Consider the following 20,431-nt stretch of genomic DNA (forward strand, 5'->3'; position numbering starts at 1 on the left):
CATATTGAAAATTCTGTATTGTATTTTTTGCAGCTGAAATAAATGTAGTTAACAGATTGACCTTACCCTTTCTTCGGAAATGTTAACTGCATCAGAAATGATTACACGGTAATCTTTCATGAACAATTCATTTAACTTTGCTTAAACTTTTCCAAATGTATGAGGTATCCTTATTTTTAAAGATTCCAAAGACAGTTGTGCATCTTTTCTGAGAAACCCATTCCTGTGTTAGTCCCTCTGGCTAAAGTATGTGAAGCAGGGACCTTGACATCACATTGGAGTTCATTGTGCATTGCCAGCCTTCAGTGAATTTTCATTTCTTTCCATTGTGAGGAAATTCCTATATAGGACAATTCCCTGTTGATGAGCCTAGTAGGAGAAATATTAAAAATGGAGGTGAGGTAAGTTACTATAGGAAATGATATAGGAAGAAGGTATGATAGTAATAGTCACCATTTTGAGCCCATACTATATACAGGGCATTGTTCTAAAAATACTTGCATTCTGTCATTAAGTTTCACAACTCTAGGAGGCCAGTTTAATTATCATGCCCATTTTTCAAGTATGGAAAATGAGGCAGAGAGATATTAAATAACTTGTCTAGGATCATATAGCTAGAGCATGACAGAGCCAGGATTTGAATACAGGCAGGATGCCCTTTGAATTTACCCTCTTAACTGCTATTCTTTCCTTATTTTTTTATGTCTGACCTTTTTCTCTGCAGGTTATTGTTCAGAACTACAACTCCATTTTGACTCTTTCTCACTTGTACCGATCTTCAGATGCCCTCCTTGTTCATGAGAATGATGCTGTTCATAAGATCTGTGCAAAACTGATGGATATCAAGCATATCTCCTTTAAAGATATAAATCAGGTCCTCGCACATCAGCTGGGAAATGTGTTCCAGCCTACTTATTCTTTAGAAGGCTCATGTCACTACAGAAGAAATCCATTAGGTATTTGTTCTCCTGTATGTTATTTGTAGGGAAGTCTTACCTTCTGAAAGCCTCAAAGACAGTCTTCTCTGGCTCCTCCCCTCTGCCTGCAGATACACTCATGTCTCTCTCATCTCAAAAACCTTCCTAAGGAGGTGCTTAGCTCTCTGAACAGTCCTATTGAAAAGTTTTGATCGTTTACTAAATTTCTCAAGAGTAGAGGAGACTCACTGACTCCATTCTTCAGGATCCTTCCCTTTTTTTTTTACAACAACTTCGAGATATAACTGACATACCTTACAATTCACTAATTCAAAGTGTACAATTCAGTGGATTTTTTTCAAGCATATTCACAAAGTTGTACAACCATCCTGTCATCACCTCATAAAGAAACCCACCATTATTTTTAAACAAATAATTACACCTAGAATATGTAATTATAAAGTGAGTTAAATACTCTGAAGGAAAGGAGTGCAGTTCCAAGAGAATATGTCACAAATGAACCAGACTTAGGCCAAAGGGGCATTTCCCTTTGAGGAAATAATACTTGAGACAAGAGCTGGATGAGGACTTGGAGTTGACTAAGCAAAGGGAGGGAGAAAGGAATAGCATGTGCTGTGGGAATAGAGTGTGCAAAGGCCCTGTGGCAGATGGAAGCATGGCACATCAAGAACAGAGAGAAATCCAGTGTTACTGGAGTGTAGAGAATGCTGTAAGGGATGACTGAAATCTAAGGCTAGGGTAGTGAGCAGGGGCTTACCTGGCAGATCCTTGTAAGCCATTTAAAGGCTTTCCTCGTTAACTTAAGAACTGGGGAAAGCCACTGATGGATTTTAAGCAGGTTGGTGACTTTTACTTTTGAAAAGATCCACTGGGCTGCTTGTGGAGAGCTGATTGGAGGTTGAGCCTGCAGCTGGTCTGTGCATTCCCTGGGGAGACTGTAAAGGCTTGAACTCACTGAAGTGCACAAGAAAATAAAGGCAGTTAGTTAGACAGGAGCTCCCTTGACTCCCACCACCATGTGACAAACCTTTATGTGCTGGGCCCACATTTGCACTTCACTTTATGTCATAGTGGGAGAAGTGTCCCGCTCCTGTTAAAGGCCAGCCTCTCGCTTAGGTCCTGGCTCCCATTCCCTCCCTCTTCTCAGGGACTTAATTCTATCCCCCCATGTCATTAACTATGCTTCTTTCCTGGATTATACAACTACTCATGGGCGTCTCTCACTGAAAAAAATCCTCCCTTGACATCATGTCTTGTGATTGCCCCTATTCTCTGTTACTCATTAGAACTGTCATCCTCAAAGGGGTATCTGTCCTTGCTGTCCTCATTTCCTCACCATCTGTTCACTCTTCAACCCACTCTGATCTAGTTTCGTCCCCCATCACTTTTCTGACATTGGTTTTTACAAGTCACAAGCATATCCACATTGCCACATTCCATGGACCCTCCGCTGTGCTCATGTCTGTCAGCCTCTCAGGAGAATTCGGCATGGCTGATCCCTTGTCTTCCCAGTCTCTTCTTTGTCTTCCTGACAGCCCCTCTCTTGACTGCCCTCCTCTCTCAGTGACTACTCCTCCTTTTCCCAAGTTCTAAATGCTGGTCTTAGACTCTCTTCCCAGGTGACTGGCTCAGTTCCATGGCTTTAAATGCCATTTGTAAATTTGTGTTCTACAACCTGCCAGTTTATCTCCAACTCTGACCAATTCCCTAAGCTCTAGATTTCAATGTGCAGCAGCCTTCCTGACATCTATGTGTACATATTTCATGGACATCCCAGGCATGATGTATCTAAAAAAGATTTTTTAGGCCCCACCTCCTAATACCATTACTTTTGGGGGTTAAGATTTCAATGTATGAATCTGGGGGACACAAACCTTCAGTCCACTGCAGGATCTTACTTAACAAGGTTCCAGAATGGTTAAGTTGAGAGTAGGTGAACAGGAAGCCTAAAGGGAAAAGCAGATTGTGATAATGAATAATTCATGCATTAGTGCTCAAGAAGTATTTGCTGACTTCTGTTTGTTTATTTGTACTGTGCAATAGAATTCAGCTCTAGGTATTTTACAGAAAAGGATTATGTTTAGAGGAAACTCACTAGCCGTAAGATCAATTTGTTCAGCATTTTGTAGATGTTTGTGTCAAAATTTGTATTTTTCATTAGGACATAGGATACAAGTTTGCACTAACAGTTGTTATTAAACATACATTTCATGTTATGGTAATATATTCTCTATGCTCTAGGTATTTTCTAAAAGTATATAAAACAGCTCTGAATGCAAAACAAATGAGCCTTTCTCCTCAATTCTATTTCATTACAAATACAAGTTTCTAAAGATAAGCATATTCCTGTCTTCAGAAATTGCTATTCCTGTCTTCTTTCCTAATAGAGTTTGGTTTTAACAGGTTCTGATTATCCTTTAACCAGATAAAATAAATAAGAAGTCTAGGAAAATTTCCCAAGAAATATTTAACAAACACAGAATGACAAATGAAATCATATTAGCTCCCATGCTTACTTTGTTTTCCTAGGGTTAAACTTCAAATTTCATTCACATTTCTAGTTACTTAGCTTCTAAACTCTTGTTTCCTTTTTGGAAAAGCATGTTTTCTCACTCATGCTAAGAATAGGTGCCAGAATGAAGCAAATATGTGTTCTGGAATAGGCATTGTCTCTGAAATTCTATTTATGTCTTAAAATGTAAGCAATTCTGGCTTGGGAAGAGAAAACACATTTGGCCCACAAAACCATCAAGTCATGATTATGTCTGTGCCAACAGAAACAATGTGGAATTTTAAAATTTAGTTCATTTTTTTTTTTCTTTACAGGAGACTTAATGGAGCATTTAGTTCCCCATCCTGAATTCAAGATGCTGGGTGTTCGTAACATTCCTCAACTGTCTGAGAACTCACTGGCATATAGCTCATTTACTTGGGCTGGCCTCCTCAAGCATTTGAGACAGATGCTCATTTGTAATGCAAAAATGGAAGAAGGTAAAGGGTATTTTAAAAATATGTAGCCCCCAAGCTGGGAAAAATGCCTGTACTGGAGTTCTCAAAGTGAACTTACTTGGGCCAGTTGAAATAATGGTGCCTTCTTCTGGCCAGGGAGGCTCCTGCAAAAATTCACCAAGACATTTATTAATTCACCAAGAGGATTTATTAATCACTTCTCAGTTTTATTTCCCCCCAAAAATTTCAGATGAGTGTGACATTTATTTTTATTTTATTTTTATCAAAGTAATATATGAACATAGCTTTAAAAAATCAAGTAGCCAAAACTCATTTAAGTGTATACTTAAATCCATACATTGCATTGTATGTAAATTATATCTCAGTTTTTTAAAAAAGTCAATTATTTGTCCAGTATGAATTTATGATGAGGAAAAGAGCAGCTCCCTATCCTGTACTTCCATGCTGCCCACCTGAAACTACTTTCAATGGTTTTAACTGTTTCTTCTGGAATTTGCCTGTGTATTTCTAAATATCTTGCTTATACTGTATTTACTTTCTAGGTTTAGATATAACCAATTGCCTTCCTAATGTGAAATAGAAAATCGAATCTTATATCCCCTCTACACATACACACACTTCTATTTCCTTCCTTCCTTCCTTCCTCCCAGTATAGTTATAATATACTTTTGGGTCAGATCAGTTTTCAGTGTTTGTATTATTTTTGCTATGTAAATATTATTCACAGTTGAGCCATGTATATATACACAGATTATATATTTATTCTATATGCCTATCACTAATCTATCTGTACAGTTTTCCATAAAAATGAATCCATTCTCAACATGTTCAAATCCATCAGATAATCTATTACTCTCATTATCTGCTGGAGATGTCCCTTTAGGAGGCTTTCATCCTCCAGTTCTGTCTGTGCTCTAGGCTTGATAAGCAGCCAGTGCTGGCATCTCTGCTTCATTCTGTATTCTGTCCCTCATGTCTCTCAAAATCTTCCTCTTTCTTGGTTTATTCCCCCATGTTTATAGACCATACCCTCCAGGAGCTTCCTAAGAAAGAGTACAGGGTAGGTAAAAATTTTAGGGCTGCAGATGTCTCTATTTTGCCCTTACATTTGATTGATAGGTTGGCCAGGTATAGGATTCGAGATTGAGACCATTTTTACTTAGTATTTTGAAGGCATTACTCTATTATCTTCCAGCTTCCAGTGTTGTTGAGAAGTCCCACATCAATCTGATTCCTATTCCTGTTTTGTTCTCTTGAATCTTACAGGATTTTTCTCCTTGTCTCTAGCATTCTGGCATTCCTTAGGGTGGATCTTTCATTTATCTCAGTACAATGTAAACTTTATGAGGGCAGGGATTTGTATCTGTTTTGTTTACTGCTATATCTTCAGAGCCTGGAACAGTGGCCCAGGGGGGTGTTTCTGAGGCCAGAGCCTTCCTGGTTTGGCCTTTCTTTGGTAGAAACCTTCCTCTTGGATGGAGGGGGTCACTCCGCCTTCTGGAGGGAGTGGGCAAGGGCCTGGGGCTCTTATGCTTCTCATACAGATTTTTAATTAATTGTCCTGTGTTCCTCTTTTAGAAGTGCCTGGCCTACTTCCAGGACATCCACTGTGGGCAGAAGCTTCAGATTTTCCCTGGTTGCTAAGTCATATTCACTTGCTTTCCGTCCAAAATTTTGTTGCCATTATCTTCTTTCCTGTTCCCTTTTTTCTTGTTCATGCCTTTTAAAAAATCCTGCATTGTGTTGTTAGTGAGATTTGGGGAGAGAGTAGCAGTAAACTGATAGTTCAGTCTGTCATATTTAACTGAAAATCACTACTGTGTATTATTTTAATAGTGTATATTTTACCACAAATGATGATAACTTAGGATTCAATACTATGAAAGTGGATTTTCTCTACATTTACTTGTAACACCTTATGGATTTTAGATGATAGTGCATGAAACCTGGAGATAAGTAGACAGTTCACATCTTAAAGTAATGCTTCCTGAATGTTTTGGCCACAGTACCTGTTTTTCTAGCAATACTTGTTAACATCTCAAGGAACACAGTGTTCCTCCAGGTACTTTAAGACATACTGCTCTGAATTTTCTTAGGTCAATAAATCATAGTTTGCTTAGTCATTTTCCCATGCAGGCTTTTAGGACATCAACATTTTTCATAGTTACAGATAGACCTTTGACTGAATGTTTATATATATATATATATGAATATATGAATAAATACATTTATGTCACTAACCAGGTTGAAGGGTATAGTTTTAAAGTTATTCATATGTTATCAAACTGCTCTGTATGAAGACTGACCCCATTAATATTGCCATCAGCAGTGTCCCTGCTTCCACATGCCCTAGCAGCAGGAGGAATGAGTGATCCAAGGGGGAGCCAGGCAGGAGTTACAATGTAGTTTATGACCTATCTTTGGAAATCATACACCATCATTTCTACACCATCCTTTTGGTTATTAAAGCCAGTCCTATCCTGTGAGGGAAGGGACCACACAAAGGCCTGAACACCAGGAGGCAAGGATATGGGGGTTCGTCTTGGAGGCTGGCTACCACTGTCTGACCCTCTGTCCCCTAGTGAGTCTTGTCCTCCCAAATATGGGATGTACTTAACCCTTCCCAAGGCCCCCAAAGGTTATATTCCATTAGCACATCAGCCTAACATCCAGAATCTTGCCATCTAAAAACAGGTGCAGGTGTGGATTTATACTCCTCGGATTTCTTGAATGTAGCCTTTGAGTACAGCCCCCCACCCAGCAGACCATGGGTGGACAGGCATAGGATAACTGGAAGCCACACTCTTTCAAAAAGGGGTAAATGGAAGGCACACGGGAGTCGTTGATCCATAACAATTCAGCAGGGCACATGTTGGCATGATTAAAATGTAAAGCCTAGGAATAATTTTCCATGGCTTTTGGCTTGGCCCTCTGAACCAAGCTAAATTAGTTTTACTTAATTATTTATTTTTAAGTTTTATTTAAAACACTATCTCAAAATTTTATTAGGTGATTTATTTTTGCTAGTTTGGATTAATTTATGCATGTGAGAACTAGAGTTAGAATTCTAAGGGTGTACAAAAATAGACTTTAAAAAAATAAAACAGGCATCACATTATATGTATTCTTGGTTCTTTGTTCTATAGCCCTTTTTTCAGCATAACAATATTTTGTGGCCCCTTTCCAGTTCGGCACATTTAGGCATGCTTTGTTCTTTTCGATAGCTATATAGTTTTCTACTATGTATGTGCCATGATTTGTTAGATGCACACAAAGAGTCAAGTAAGTCTACAAAACTGTTTGTTAAAACCAGTCCATAACTTTCCTCTATTTTCTCTTTTCAGAGGCAAACATTTTTTCAAAGCTCTTTTGCTGGTTCTTTTACTGTTTTTATCTATGTATTGCCATTTTTTTCCCCCAGTTATTTAGGCATTACCTATGGACTCCCCACTGTAGGTTTTTCCCCGACAGTGTAAGCCCTACAAACACCCTTCTTTCTCCTCATCCTTCCAATGTGGTAATGTCGTCTTTGGGTTAAAGCCATATTCAGCTTCACATTATCATGAATTCACAATCATGCTATTCACAATTGGCTGTATAGTATCCTGGGATTACGTTTCCTTTCCTGTAAAATTTTTTAATTTTCTTTGCAGTTAATAATTGCCTTGTTTTCTTGTTTTCTTGGTTTTTTTCTATGTACCTACCAATTATTCTATTCTAAGTTGAATGAGTGTTTCTCTTAAGTATTTTTCTTGATACGTTCAAATATTCTTATCAGTTTCATTTCTTTTAAGAAATTTCTCCTAAAGCCTTCTGCCCTGCTTCAATCTGGATTTTTGTGCCCTCTACAGCCAGTGTACATTTGTCATCCTGGATATTCTCTTTGCCTGTCTGGTGTTAAATGTGGGGCTCAGAGGGCTGAGACAAAGCCCCAGGGGTCTGGGGGAAGGAGAGGGAGGGGTCACGGTTTTCCTGGTTTTGCCATATGCTCCCCGCCCTTGACTCTGCCTGGTGTTCTCTAGACCAGAGACCCTCCTATCAAATCCTCTGCAGAAAAAAATCCGTAGTTTTCTGCTGAGGTAGGGAAGAGGCATTCATCATGGTAAACAGACAAGTTTAGCGACATTCCTTAAGCAGGAGTCAAAGGTAAATGCTCTACGTGATTGCAAAGCCAGTTGAAGAGCCAATGACTGTGCTTCATGGGTTCCCTTAAGAAATGCTGCCTGTTGCTGTTCTGGAGGCAGAGAGGACAATAATGTGTGAAAAAACAGGAGCATCATTAATGCTGAGTCAAAAAGTGATGAAGTCACTGACTGAGAAAACATTTTAGGAAAACCTTAACCAATTAATTTTGTTATATATATGTTTTTATGTTTGCTCAAGAATGATATGATTTTCTAAGATTTAAACCTAATTTACTCTAGAAGAACTCTTTCAATAAATATAAAATTTAATAATCTAAGTGAATAATTTGACAATTGACATTTTTTTTCTTATAGTCACTGATGTTTCAGATGGAAAGAAATATGGATTTATACCTCTTTTTTGTTACATGGATTGCAGATATTTTTTGCACATCATTTTTGTCTATATGGTGTTTTTCATCATATGGAAGTTTTATATTTTTATGTGACTAAACCTATAAATCATCTTTTATAGACATTTGGGCCTTGCCTACCCCAAAGATATATAAATGTTCTTTGATAAAAATATACTATTTCCCACAATTTTGTATAGTTTTATATTTAATATTTTGTATTAACATAAATATATTTATATTATTTAAATATTATATTTGCATTACATTACTATAAATATGTTCATATTATAAATGTTATACGGAGTATATATTTGTATGTAATGTAAATATTTTCCATTTAATTTTTAAATTTAAACTCATCTGGGATAATGCCCTTTTTGTTATTTCTTTTCCCATGTTAAATTTTATTTGCTTAATTTTTCCTTTTTCGTTTTTGAACATCAGCTTTTCAAGGGCTCAACTTTGGATTGGCTTCATTTCTTTTTCTTTTTAGAAACTTTAAGGTAGATGTGACTGCTACTTTTTATTTCTGAGTAATACAGAGTGATGAGTGATCTAACGGTTACAACTTTGACAGCATGTGGTAAATTTTTGAATAGTTTTACTGAGATATAATTTACATATTGTATACTTCACTTATTACAAGACTACAATTCAGTGAGTTTTTTAGTAAATTTACAAAGTTGTGCAACCATTATCATAATCCAGTTTTAGAGCATTTCCACTACCCCAAAAAATTCCTGTGTCCATTTGCAGTCAATCCCCATTTTTATTCATAGCCCTAAACCACCACCAATGTGCTTTCTGTCTGTATAGATTTGCCTATTTTGGACATTTTATATAAATGGGATTTTACAATATGTAGTCTTTTGTGTCTGACTTCTTTCACTTAACATAATGTTTTTGAGTTTCACCCATGTTATAGTATGTATCTGTAGTTCAGTCCTTTGTATTGCTAAATAGTATCCCATGAATGGATATAGCATATTTTATCCTTATGCCCAGCAGTATATGGACATTTAGATTATTTTCACGTTGTGGCTATTAAGAATAATGCTATCTGAATGTTTGTATACAAGTCTTTGTGTGGATATCTCTTAGATATATACCTAGGGGTGGCACTGCTGAGTCAACAGATAAGTCTATATTTTAAACATTTAAAAAAACTGCTAACGTCTTTTCCAAGGTTACTGCACTATTTTACACTCCCACAAGCAATTTAAAAGGGTTTCAGTTTTTCCACATCCTTGACCAGCAGCTGATAGTTCTGATTATAGCCATTCTAATAGATGCAAAGTGGTGTCTCCTTGGGGTTTCACTTTGCATTTTCCTAATGACAGTGATGTTGTCAGTGCTTATTAGCCATTTGTTTATCTTCTTTGGTGAAATTCTATTCAGACATCTTTCCAATTTTTAAATTGGCTTGTGTGTCCTATTAAGCTCAGCATGCTAATTTTTAATTTTGTTTATTTCTATTTTTGTTGAACATCAGTGTTACTGCACAATGAACTACCCACTGTATAATTTGAGTGTTTTCTTAGTATTTCCATACAACTAAGTAATTTCCAATCCTATTTTTGTTTTGTTTCTACATCTCTTAACATTTTTGTATGTATTTTGTTTGTTCATAAAGGTATATAAGTGGAGTTCACCCTTTTTATGTGTATAGTTCTATGAATTTTGACAAACTTACACAGTACAGGACCACCACCATAGCTGAGATAAAGTATTTCCATCATCCCAAAAAGTTCCCTCATACCCCTTTGTAGGCAGTCTCTTGCCTTCATCCCAACCCCTAGCAACTACTGATCTGAATTCTGTTTCTACGGTTTTTCCTTTTCCAAAGCATCCTATAAATGGAATCATACGATATGTAATTTTTTGAGTCAAGCTTGTGTTCATTTAGCATAATGCTTTGTAGATTTATCAATGCTGTTACATGGATCAGTAGTTTCCTTTTATTGCTGGTTAGAATTCCGTCATATGCACCTACCACCATCTTTTAATATTTGATGAATACTTTACTCTTTTCTCAGGATTGAATACTTTGAATCTTTAGAGAAACCAGAGATGAATTTTTAAGCTTTTAACAGAAAAAAAACTTTTACTTACCAAATAAAAATTTATGTAAAGTACACATACCTTAATACATTTTTCTCATCTTGTTCAAGGCCATTTATAAAATCTCTTCCTTTTTTAAATTTTGGTAGGTATTGATTGGCAGGTGCAGCCACCCTCATCAGGACTTCCTACTCTTGGTAAAATGTCTCTCAATAAGGAGCTTCGTTTTAATACTTCCATTGCTAACTTGGTCATCCTTCGTGGGAAAGATGTGCACAGTGCAGATCTGGGTAAGCAGAAGTTAAGGTGAAAATTAAGATGTACATTTTGTACACATGCATGGTACACATAGTAAAAAAAAAAAAACCAAAAAGGAAATCCCTGAAATTATTCTTAAAGAAAGGAAAATATTAACTATGTGTTTTAATAGCAAAATGTAATCAATGTGTCAATTAGTATGTGACTGGACACCAAAGTAGAAATGGTTTAAACAAATACAAGTTTAACTCTTTCTTCCTGAATCTGTCTGTTCTCACCTTGGGGCTTCCTCTTTATGGTCCAAGACATCTGTTTGAGCTTCAGCCATCAAATCACAGGAATGAGCAAAGGCAGGAAGGCCTACTTGTTCTAAGGTCACACACCACACTTGTGCTTTTATCCCTTAGACTGGGACTGAGTCATGTGCCACACGTGGCTGCAAGGGGGGCCATGAGCACTGCTAAAATTCAGGGGCTCTGTTACTCTAGCAGAGGAGAGAACAGGTAATGGGGCACAGCTTATGGTCTCTGTGACAGTCATTTTGTTAAAAAAATTTCAGGAAGTTGAAAGAGCAGTACTTTTATTAGCTTTTTATTTCTGTGTCAAGTATCTAGGTTTCTATTATCTGTACTTGATTTCAGCCATATGAAATTGGCTTCTTCTAGCTGAGATATAAAGAAAACCAAACAACCTAGTCCCTGTAAATGCCTTAGATAAAAAAACTAGTAATAATTAAGAAGAGGTCATTTCAAGTGAATCAGATGGTATAGTTTCTTCATGTTCTTCATTTTAGACTTAAGGAGAATAAAAAGATATATAAAGTAATCTAACTTCCAAAATTTACACACAGCAAATGGCACAGGTGCAGAGAGGTGTACCTGCAGATATATTTATTGCAATATCTTTCACACTAACAAAAATGTGGAAACAATCTAAATGCCCAACAATAGGAAATGTGTTAAATAAAATAGGGTATATTCATATAAGGAGATTTTAAATATGAGTGATATTTGCTGACATGGAAAAGAGGCTCACAACATTAGTAAATGAAAACTGAAGGTTACAGAAGAGCATGTGTGTAAAATTACATACACAAGAGGGTCAGCAAAATGGCTGGTGGCATTTCAGCTGTTCAGTTGACTTTTAAATTTCTTAATACTTTTCTGAATGGTGTGAACTGTTACTTTTTCTTTATACGAATGTGGATCATTTATCCAAAAGCAATATAAAGCTAGTTTTAAAAGGTAAAACAAAAGATTTCTGGTGAAATAGAAAATAAAATATACATTTATTTGTTCCCAGAACTAATGATTTATGATGTAAACAGCAGTTTCTGTCTTTTTACTATAGGGGGATTTAAAGATCCAGCCCTGTATACTTCCTGGTTAGAACCTGTGAATGCTTTCAGTGTGTGGAAAACCCAGCGAGCCTTTAGCAAATATGAGAAGTCTGCAGCATTGGTCAGCAATAGCCAGTTCTTAGTAAAACCACTTGATATGGTTGTGGGCAAAGCATGGAATATGTTTGCTTCAAAGTAAGTAAAAAATAAATCTCTATAGCTTTCTAATCTTAGGTAGATAATGTTAAAACACAAGGCAGTAGCCAGAGTGTCTTTGTATGGGCTGCTATAACAAAAATAGCATAGACCGGGTGGCTAATAAACAACAGAAATTTATTGCTCACAGTTCTGGAGGCTGGGAAGTCCAAAATTAAGGTGCTGGCTGATTCAATGCCTGGTGAAGACTCAGTTTGTGGTTAATAGATGGTGTCTTTTTGCTGCACCCTCAAATGGCAGAAAGGACAAAGGAGCTTTCATGGGCCTCTTTTATTATTTTTCCCCCCTTTAATTCTGTTAGTATTTGTTTTACATATTTGGGTTCTCCTCTGTTGGGTACATAGATGTTTTTAATGGACTGATCCCTTTATCATTATGTAATGTCTTTGTCTTTTTGTTACTTTCTTTGTTTTGAAATCTATTTTGTCAGATATGAGTACTGCTGCTCCTGCTTTTTTCTCCTATTATTTGCGTGAAATATCTTTTCCATCCCTTCACTTTTAGTCTGTATACTTTGGGTCTGAAATGAGCCTCTTGAAGGCAACATATAGATGGTCTTGTTTCTTTATCCATTCTGCCACTCTGTCTTTTGATTTGTGCATTCAGTACACTTACATTTAAGATAATTATTGATAGGCGTATGCTTATTGCCATCTTAATTGTTTTCTGGTTGTTTCTGTAGCTCCTCTCTGTTCCTTTCTTCCTCTCTTATACTCTTATCTTGTTATTTGATGGTTTCTTTAGTGTTGTGATTGGATTCCTCTTTTTTAATTTTTTGTGTATCTATTATAGGCTTTAGGTTTGTGGTTACCATAAGGTTCAAGGATGGCTTCCTGACTCTATAAAAGTCTATATTTAGTTGGTGATTACTCTGTTTCAAACACATCCTAAAACTACTTTTTTTTCTTCTTCTTCCTCCTCCACACTTTATGTATTAGATGTCATAATCTGCACTTTTTGTGTATCTTTTACTGATTTTCTGTATAGTTGGTTTTACTATTTTGTTTTGACTTCGTATTTTCTTGATAGTTAATTGGTCTACTATTTTACTTTGGGTTTATTTTCACTGTTGAAAACTATTTAGGCTTAGGAACATGTCCATCTACAGCAGTCCCTTTAACATATCCTGTAATGCTGGTTTAGTGGTTATAAATTCCTCGATTCCTTGATAGTGGAGTCAAGGAATTGTTTAATCTCTGCTTCAAATTTGAATGATGATCTTGGTGGGTAGAGGATTCTTTGTTGAAGGTCCTTTTGTTTCAGTACATTAAATATTTCATGCCACTCCTTTCTGGCCTGTAAAGTTTTTGCTGAGAAGTCTGCTGATAGCCTGATGGGGTTTCCCTTGTAAGTAATCTTTTATCTCTCTCTGACTGTTCTCAATACTCTCCTTATCCTTAATCTTTGCCATTTTAATTATTATATGTCTTGGTCTTATCATCCTGGGGCTCCTTTTTGTTAAGGGCTCTCTGAGTTTCCATAACCTGAGTCTATTTCTTTGCCCAGATTGATGAAGTTTTCAACAGTTATTTCCTCATACAGACTTTCCATCCCATTATTTCTCTCTTCTCCTTCTGATACCCATATTATGCAAATATTGTTTCATTTGGATTGGTCATACAGCTCTGTTTTCATTCTTTCATTACTAGAAATTATTTTTCCCATCTTTTCCTCAGTTTTGTTGTGTTCCTGTTCTCTAATTTCCATCTCATTGTCTCCTCTACTTGCAGCAATCTATTATTCATTCCCTCCATTGTATATTTTATTCAGTTACTGTATTTTTCAGCTCTAAGTGGCTCTTTTTCAGCTCTTGTATCTCTGTTGAAGTCCTCCCTAAGATCTTCAATAGTTTTCTGCAGATAGGTGAGCATATTTATACTTCTACTTTGAAATCTTTATCAAGAAGATTGGTAATATCTCTGTTTTGTTTAGCCCTCTTTCTGGTGTCTTATCCTATAGTTTTGTTTGAAACAAATTCTTCTGCCTGTTCATTTTGTCATGGTTTCTGTGTTTCTTCCTTTGTATTAGATGGATCTGCTATACTTCCTGGTCTAGAGAGTAATGACTTTATGAAGAAGACATCCTGTGGGCCCCAGAAGCTCACAACTGTATTGTCCAGTGCCTGGTTCTCCTTTGCAGTGGAGCCCCAGTTGCTAATGGTGGGCAGTGGACATGGCTGCCTTTCTGTCTGTCTGCTGGCAGTGGCCTCAGTCCACTGTGGCTAGCAATTTGCTTTATCCCACCCTTTTTGATCAGAGCAGTGGCTTCTTTTGGGATCATTGTGGGCAGGGCCGCCTTCTGCCTGCTCTACAGCAATGGCAGGGATGCCCTCCAGCAAAGGAGGGTTGGTTTTGAGGCTCTGAGGCAGGGAGGGGTGTAGCCAGTCACATTGCAGCAGTGAGTCCTGCCATGACCCCATAGTGTAGTCAAGAGATGCAGCACTGGGCTTCAATGCCTGCAGGGAGAAAGGAGCTCTTGAAACTGGTTCCTGCAGGCACCTCCCCAGTTGGGATGAGACAGGGCTGAGAGCCTCCTTCTGCCTGTTAAGCAGCAAAGTCTGATGCTGCTGGGCCAAGGGGGCTGGCACATGGGTGGGTGCATGCAGGAAAGCACCTTGGGGCTGAGCCATTAGCAAGGGTGTTGGAGCATCTGGGGCTTCTGAGATGTTGGGTCAAGAGAGGGCTGGGGATATATCATCCACCTGCCCTTTCTCCTGCAGAGAGAGCTCTGTCCAACCCTCACCCCTCTGGCACCTCTCCCACTGCTGCCAAGTCTTTCAAATGGCTGCCTCTGCTTTGGGTCTCAGTGGAACCAGCAGAGCGTTGCCTGTCTTCCACAAGCAGCTGGAGTCTCAGACTCCCAGAGTGCTCCAACTGTCCCTGATGTCCTGCCCTGCCAATCACTGGAACTTGATGCATGTGGACTCAATCTCCGGGGCCAGGTGTGCAGAGTTCCTGGACACCTATCCCCTTCCTGCTGTGTTCCTCTTCCTCCCATATGTGCACTGGGATGGGGGAAGAGCTTGGGTCCTGCTCAGTTGTGATTCTGCCACTTTCCCCTTTTCTGTGTGGTCTCTCTTCTTCCCCAGGTGTAGGTGGTCTGTTCTGCAGTCTTTAGGTGGTTTTCAGGTTGAGTTGTGATTTTCTGTAGTTGCTTCCTTGGTGTTTGTGGGTGGAGGTTTCCACCTTTCCTTCTTACTCTGCCATCTTTTTCCATCTCTTGATGGGCCTCTTTTATGAGGGCACTAATCCTGTTCATGAAAGCTCCACCCTTATGACCTACCTAATCACTACCCAAATGCCTCTCACCTCTGAATACCCTCACCTTGGGGGTTGGGATTACAATATATGAATTTTGGGAGAACACATTCCATCTACAGCATGGAGTAAGCATGGCTATTTGTACATATGAAACTTTGGGGATGTTACTTTAGGCTTCATTTCTCCATCTGCACAGTGGGTCCAAACTGAGAGGATATATGGTGAGAGCTAAATGAGATAATTATGTAAAAGAACCTAGTATAATGCCTGATTAGTAAATGCTCAATAATTGTTCAATATTATTATTGTTGTTGACTAATGAGTAGTTTCTTTGTTTTTTTAATTAAAATATACTTTCAGGTGTACAACATAGTGATTCGACACTTATATACATTACTAAATGCTCTCACCACAATGCATAGTTACCATCTATCAACATGCAGCTACAACAATATTATGGGCTGTATTTCCTATGTTCTACTTTCATCTACATGAGTCATTTATTTTTATAATTGGGTATTTGTCCCTCTTTATCTCCTTCACCTATTTCACTTTTCCCTCACACCCTGCCCAAGAGCAACCACCAGTATGTTCTCTGTGTCTATGAGTCTATTTGTTTTGTTTGTTCATTTGTTTTGTTTTTTAGATTCCACATATAAGTGATATCATATGGTATTTGTCTTTTTGTATGTGACTTATTTCACTTACTCCATCCATGTTGTTGCAAAATGGCAAGATTTCATTTTTTTAATTAAAGTATCATTGATATACATTCCTATGAAGGTTTCACAAGAAAAACAATTTGGTTGCTATATTCACCCGTATTATCAGATCTCCTCCCCCATACCCCATTGCTGTCACTGTCCATCAGTGTAGTAAGATGCCACAGAGTCACTACTTGTCTTCTCTGTGCTACTCTGTCTTCCCTATGATCCCCCCACACCATGTGACCTAATCATAATATCCCTCAATCCCCTTCTCCCTCCCTCCCCACCCACACTTCCCCACCCCTCCCCTTTGGTAACTGCTGGTCCCTTCTTGGAGTCTGTGAGTCTGCTATTTTGTTCCTTCACTTTTTGCTTTGTTGTTATACTCCACAAATGAGGGAAATCATTTGGTATTTGTCTTTCTCTGACTGGCTTATTTCACTGAGCATAATACCCTCTAGCTCCATCCATGTTGCTGCAAATGGTAGGATTTGTTTCTTTCTTATGGCTGAATAGTATTTCATTGTGTACATATACCACATCTTCTTTATCCATTCATCTACTGATGGACACTTAGTTTGCTTCCAGATCTTGGATATTGTAAAAAGTGCTGTGATAAACATAGGAATGCATATGTCTTTTTGAATCTGATAACTTGTATTCTTTGGGTAAATTCCAAGGAGTGGGATTCCCAGGTCAAATGGTATTTCTATTTTTAGTTTTTTGAGGAACCTCCATATTGCTTTCCAGAATGGTTGAACTAGCTTACATTCCCACCAGCAGTGTAGGAGGGTTCCCCTTTCTCTGTATCCTTGCCAGCATTTGTTGTTCTTAGTCTTTTCGATGCTGGCCATCCTTACTGGTGTGAGGTGATATCTCATGGTGGTTTTAATTTGCATTTCCCTGGTGATTAGTGATGTGGAGCATCTTTTCATGTGTCTGTTGGCCATCTGAATTTCTTCTTTGGAGAAGTGTCTGTTCATATCCTCTGCCCATTTTTTAATCGGGTTATTTGCTTTTTGGTTGTTGAAGCATGTGAACTCTTTATATATTTTGGATGTCAACCCCTTGTTGGATGTCATTTACAAATATATTCTCCCATACTGTAGGATGCCTTTTTGTTGTACTGATGGTGTCCTTTGCTGTACAGAAGCTTTTTAGCTTGATGTAGTCCCATTTGTTCATTTTTTACTTTTGTTTCCCTTGCCTGAGGAGATGTGTTCAGGAAAAAGTTGCTCATGTTTACATTCAAGAGACTTTTGCCCATGTTTTCTTCTAAGAGTTTTATGGTTTCATGACTTACATTCAAGTCTTTGATCCATTTTGAGTTTACTTTTGTGTATGGGGTTAGACAGTAATCCAGTTTCATTCTCTTGCATTTAGCTGTCCAGTTTTGCCAATACTAGTTGTTGAAGAGGCTATCATTTCCCCATTGTATGTCCATGGCTCCTTTATCCTATACGAATTAACCATATATGGTTGGGTTTATATCTGGGCTCTCTATTCTGTTCCACTGGTCTATGGGTCTGTTCTTGTGCCAGTAGCAAATTGTCTTGATTACTGTGGCTCTGTAGTGGAGCTTGAAGACAGGGAGTATAATGCCCCCATCTTTATTCTTCCTTCTCAGGATTACTTTGGCTATTCGGGGTCTTTTGTGGTTCCATATGAATTTTAGAACTATTTGTTCCAGTTCATTGAAGAATGCTGTCAGTATTTTGATAGGGATTGCATTGAATCTGTAGATTGCTTTAGGCAGGATGGCCATCTTGACAATACTAATTCTTCCTATCCATGAGCATGGGATGTATTTCCATTTATTGGTATCTTCTTTAATTTCTCTCATGAGTGTCTTGTAGTTTTCAGAGTATAGGTCTTTCACTTCCTTGGTTTGGTTTATTCCTAGGTATTTTATTCTTTTTGATGCAATTATGAATGAAATTTTTTTCCTGATTTCTCTTTCTGCTAGTTCATCATTAGTGTATAGGAATGCAACAGATTTCTGTGTATTAATTTTGTGTCCTGCAACTTTGCTGAATTCCAATATTAGATCTAGTAGTTTTGGAGTGGATTCTTTAGGGTTTTTTATGTACAATGTCATGTCATCTATGAACAGTGACAGTTTAACTTCTTCCTTACCAATCTGGATACCTTTTATTTCTTTGTGTTGTCTGATTGCCGTGGGTAGGACCTCCAGTACTATGTTGAGTAAAAGTGGGGAGAAGATTTCATTCTTTTTTAAGGGTGAGTGATATTGCATTATGCCACATCTTCTCTATCCATTCTTCTATTGATGAACATTTTATGTTGCTTCCATATCTTGGCTACTGTGAAAAATGTTGTGATAAACATAGGAGTATAAATATCTATTTGAATTAGTGATTTTGCTTTCTTTGGGTAAATTTCCAGAAGTGTAATTACTAGGTCATATGATATTTCTATTTTTAGTTTTTTAAGAAACCTCCATACTGTTTTCCATAGTGGATGCACCAATTTACATTTCCACCAGCAGTGTACAAGGATGTCCTATTCTCCACATCCTTGCCAACACTTGTTATTTCTTGTCTTATTGATACTAGCTGTTCCAACTAATACGGTGTCTCATTGTGGTTTTGATTTGCATTTTCCTGATTATTAGTAATGTTCAGCATGTTTTCATGTGCCTGTTGGACATCTGTATGTCTTTGGAAAAATATCAATCCAGGTCCTCTGCATATTTTTTTATCAAATTGTCTTTTTGGTGTTGAATTGTACAAGTTCTTCATATGTTTTGGGTATTAGCCCCTTATTGGATATATCATTTGTAAATATCTTCTCCCTGTCAGTAGTTTGTTTGCCTTTTCATTTTGTTGATGGCTTCCTTTGCTGTGAAGAAGCTTCTGATGTAGTCCCACTGGTTATTTTTGCTTTTTCTCCCCTTGCCTGGGGAGGTATATCCAGAAAAAAATTGCTAAGGTCAATGTCTAAGTGTTTACTACCTATGTTTCCATCTAGGAATTTTATGGTTTCAGGTTTTATATTTAGGTCTTTAATCCATTTTTAGTTTATTTTTGTGTATGGTGTAAGATAGTCATCAAGTTTCATTCTTTTGCATATAGCTGTTCAATTTTCCCAACATCATTCATTGAAGAGTTTGTCTTTTCCTCATGTTATATTCCTGCCTCCTTTGTCATATATTACTTGACCATGTAAGTGTGGATTTATTTCTCGGCTCTATTCTATTCCATTGATCTGTATGTCTGTTTTTGTAACAGTACCATACAGTTTTGGTTCCTATAGCTTTGTAGTATAGTTTGAAACCAGGAAGAATGATATGTTGTTTTGTTCTTTCTCAAGATTGCTTTGGCTATTTGGGGTCTTTTGTGGTCCCATACAAGTATTACGATTATCTGCAACTTTTGTGAAAAATGTGACTGGTGTTTTGATAGGGATTGCATTGAATCTGTATATTGCTTTGGGTGGTATGACCATTTTGTATTAATTCTCTATCCATGGATGGAATGTTTCCATTTGTTTGTGTCTTCTTCAGTTTATTTCATCAGTGTCTTATAGTTTTCAGGGTACAGATCTTTCCTCTCCCTGGTTAGAGTTACTACTGGGTATTTTATTCTTTTTAATGTAACTGTAAATGGGATTGTTTCCTTAACTTTTCTTTCTGCTAGTTTGTTGTGTATATGAATGCAACAGATTTCTGAATACTGGTTTTGTGTCTTTCAACTTTGCTGAACTTATTAATTCTAATAGTTTTTTGGTGGCTAAACAAGTAGTTTCTAAATGAAAGTAGAAATAAGCCAGGGACAAAAGGATAGTTTTTGAAAATAAGACTCAGAAGAATGTGCTGATCTTACTCAGTAGGAAATACTGCAAATTCAACTCCACTTGATACTAAAAAATGTCTACTTGATACTAAGAAAAGTGTTATCAGGTTTCCTGACCCCTGCCACAATTAATGTCAAAGCAAAATTCTGCAAATGATTGGACATGCCTCTGCTTTGATTTGCTAGAATTCTCAAGGGCCCCCTGCATCCTGGCCCTAAACTCCCATTCTTTAGGGCTGAGAATTCTGTCCTTTTCTGGTATCATTCTCTTTCCACAGTCATTACATTGTAGCAGCCATTATTACATCAAGTTAATTCAGGTCTGCT

At 37.5% G+C, this 20,431-nt stretch overlaps 1 protein-coding gene and 1 long non-coding RNA gene across 8 annotated transcripts in view; one reads left to right on the forward strand and one right to left on the reverse strand.

Moving 5' to 3' along the window:
* Nucleotides 1–20,431, forward strand: part of TUBD1 (tubulin delta 1) — a 31,441-nt gene that overhangs the window by 4,302 nt on the left and 6,708 nt on the right. For 4 of the 7 annotated variants that reach the window (XM_036879895.2, XM_036879893.2, XM_036879892.2 and 1 more), the window contains exons 5-8: nucleotides 725–956; nucleotides 3,765–3,929; nucleotides 10,659–10,799; nucleotides 12,118–12,301. In XM_036879895.2, coding sequence (XP_036735790.2) covers nucleotides 725–956; nucleotides 3,765–3,929; nucleotides 10,659–10,799; nucleotides 12,118–12,301 — 722 coding nt within the window. The remainder of the gene's footprint in view (nucleotides 1–724; nucleotides 957–3,764; nucleotides 3,930–10,658; nucleotides 10,800–12,117; nucleotides 12,302–20,431) is intronic. The other 3 variants (XM_057501282.1, XM_057501281.1, XM_036879897.2) reach the window with 2 other exon arrangements.
* On the reverse strand, nucleotides 13–8,279 carry LOC130683548 (uncharacterized). The gene is made up of 4 exons (XR_008997310.1): nucleotides 4,006–8,279; nucleotides 2,813–2,884; nucleotides 1,696–1,892; nucleotides 13–369 (listed from the first exon to the last, which is right to left on the reverse strand). It is a non-coding gene; the product is annotated as an uncharacterized LOC130683548 (long non-coding RNA).

This window comes from Manis pentadactyla, chromosome 4 (assembly GCF_030020395.1).
Source record: "Manis pentadactyla isolate mManPen7 chromosome 4, mManPen7.hap1, whole genome shotgun sequence".
In the NCBI taxonomy this organism is placed as follows: domain Eukaryota; kingdom Metazoa; phylum Chordata; class Mammalia; order Pholidota; family Manidae; genus Manis; species Manis pentadactyla.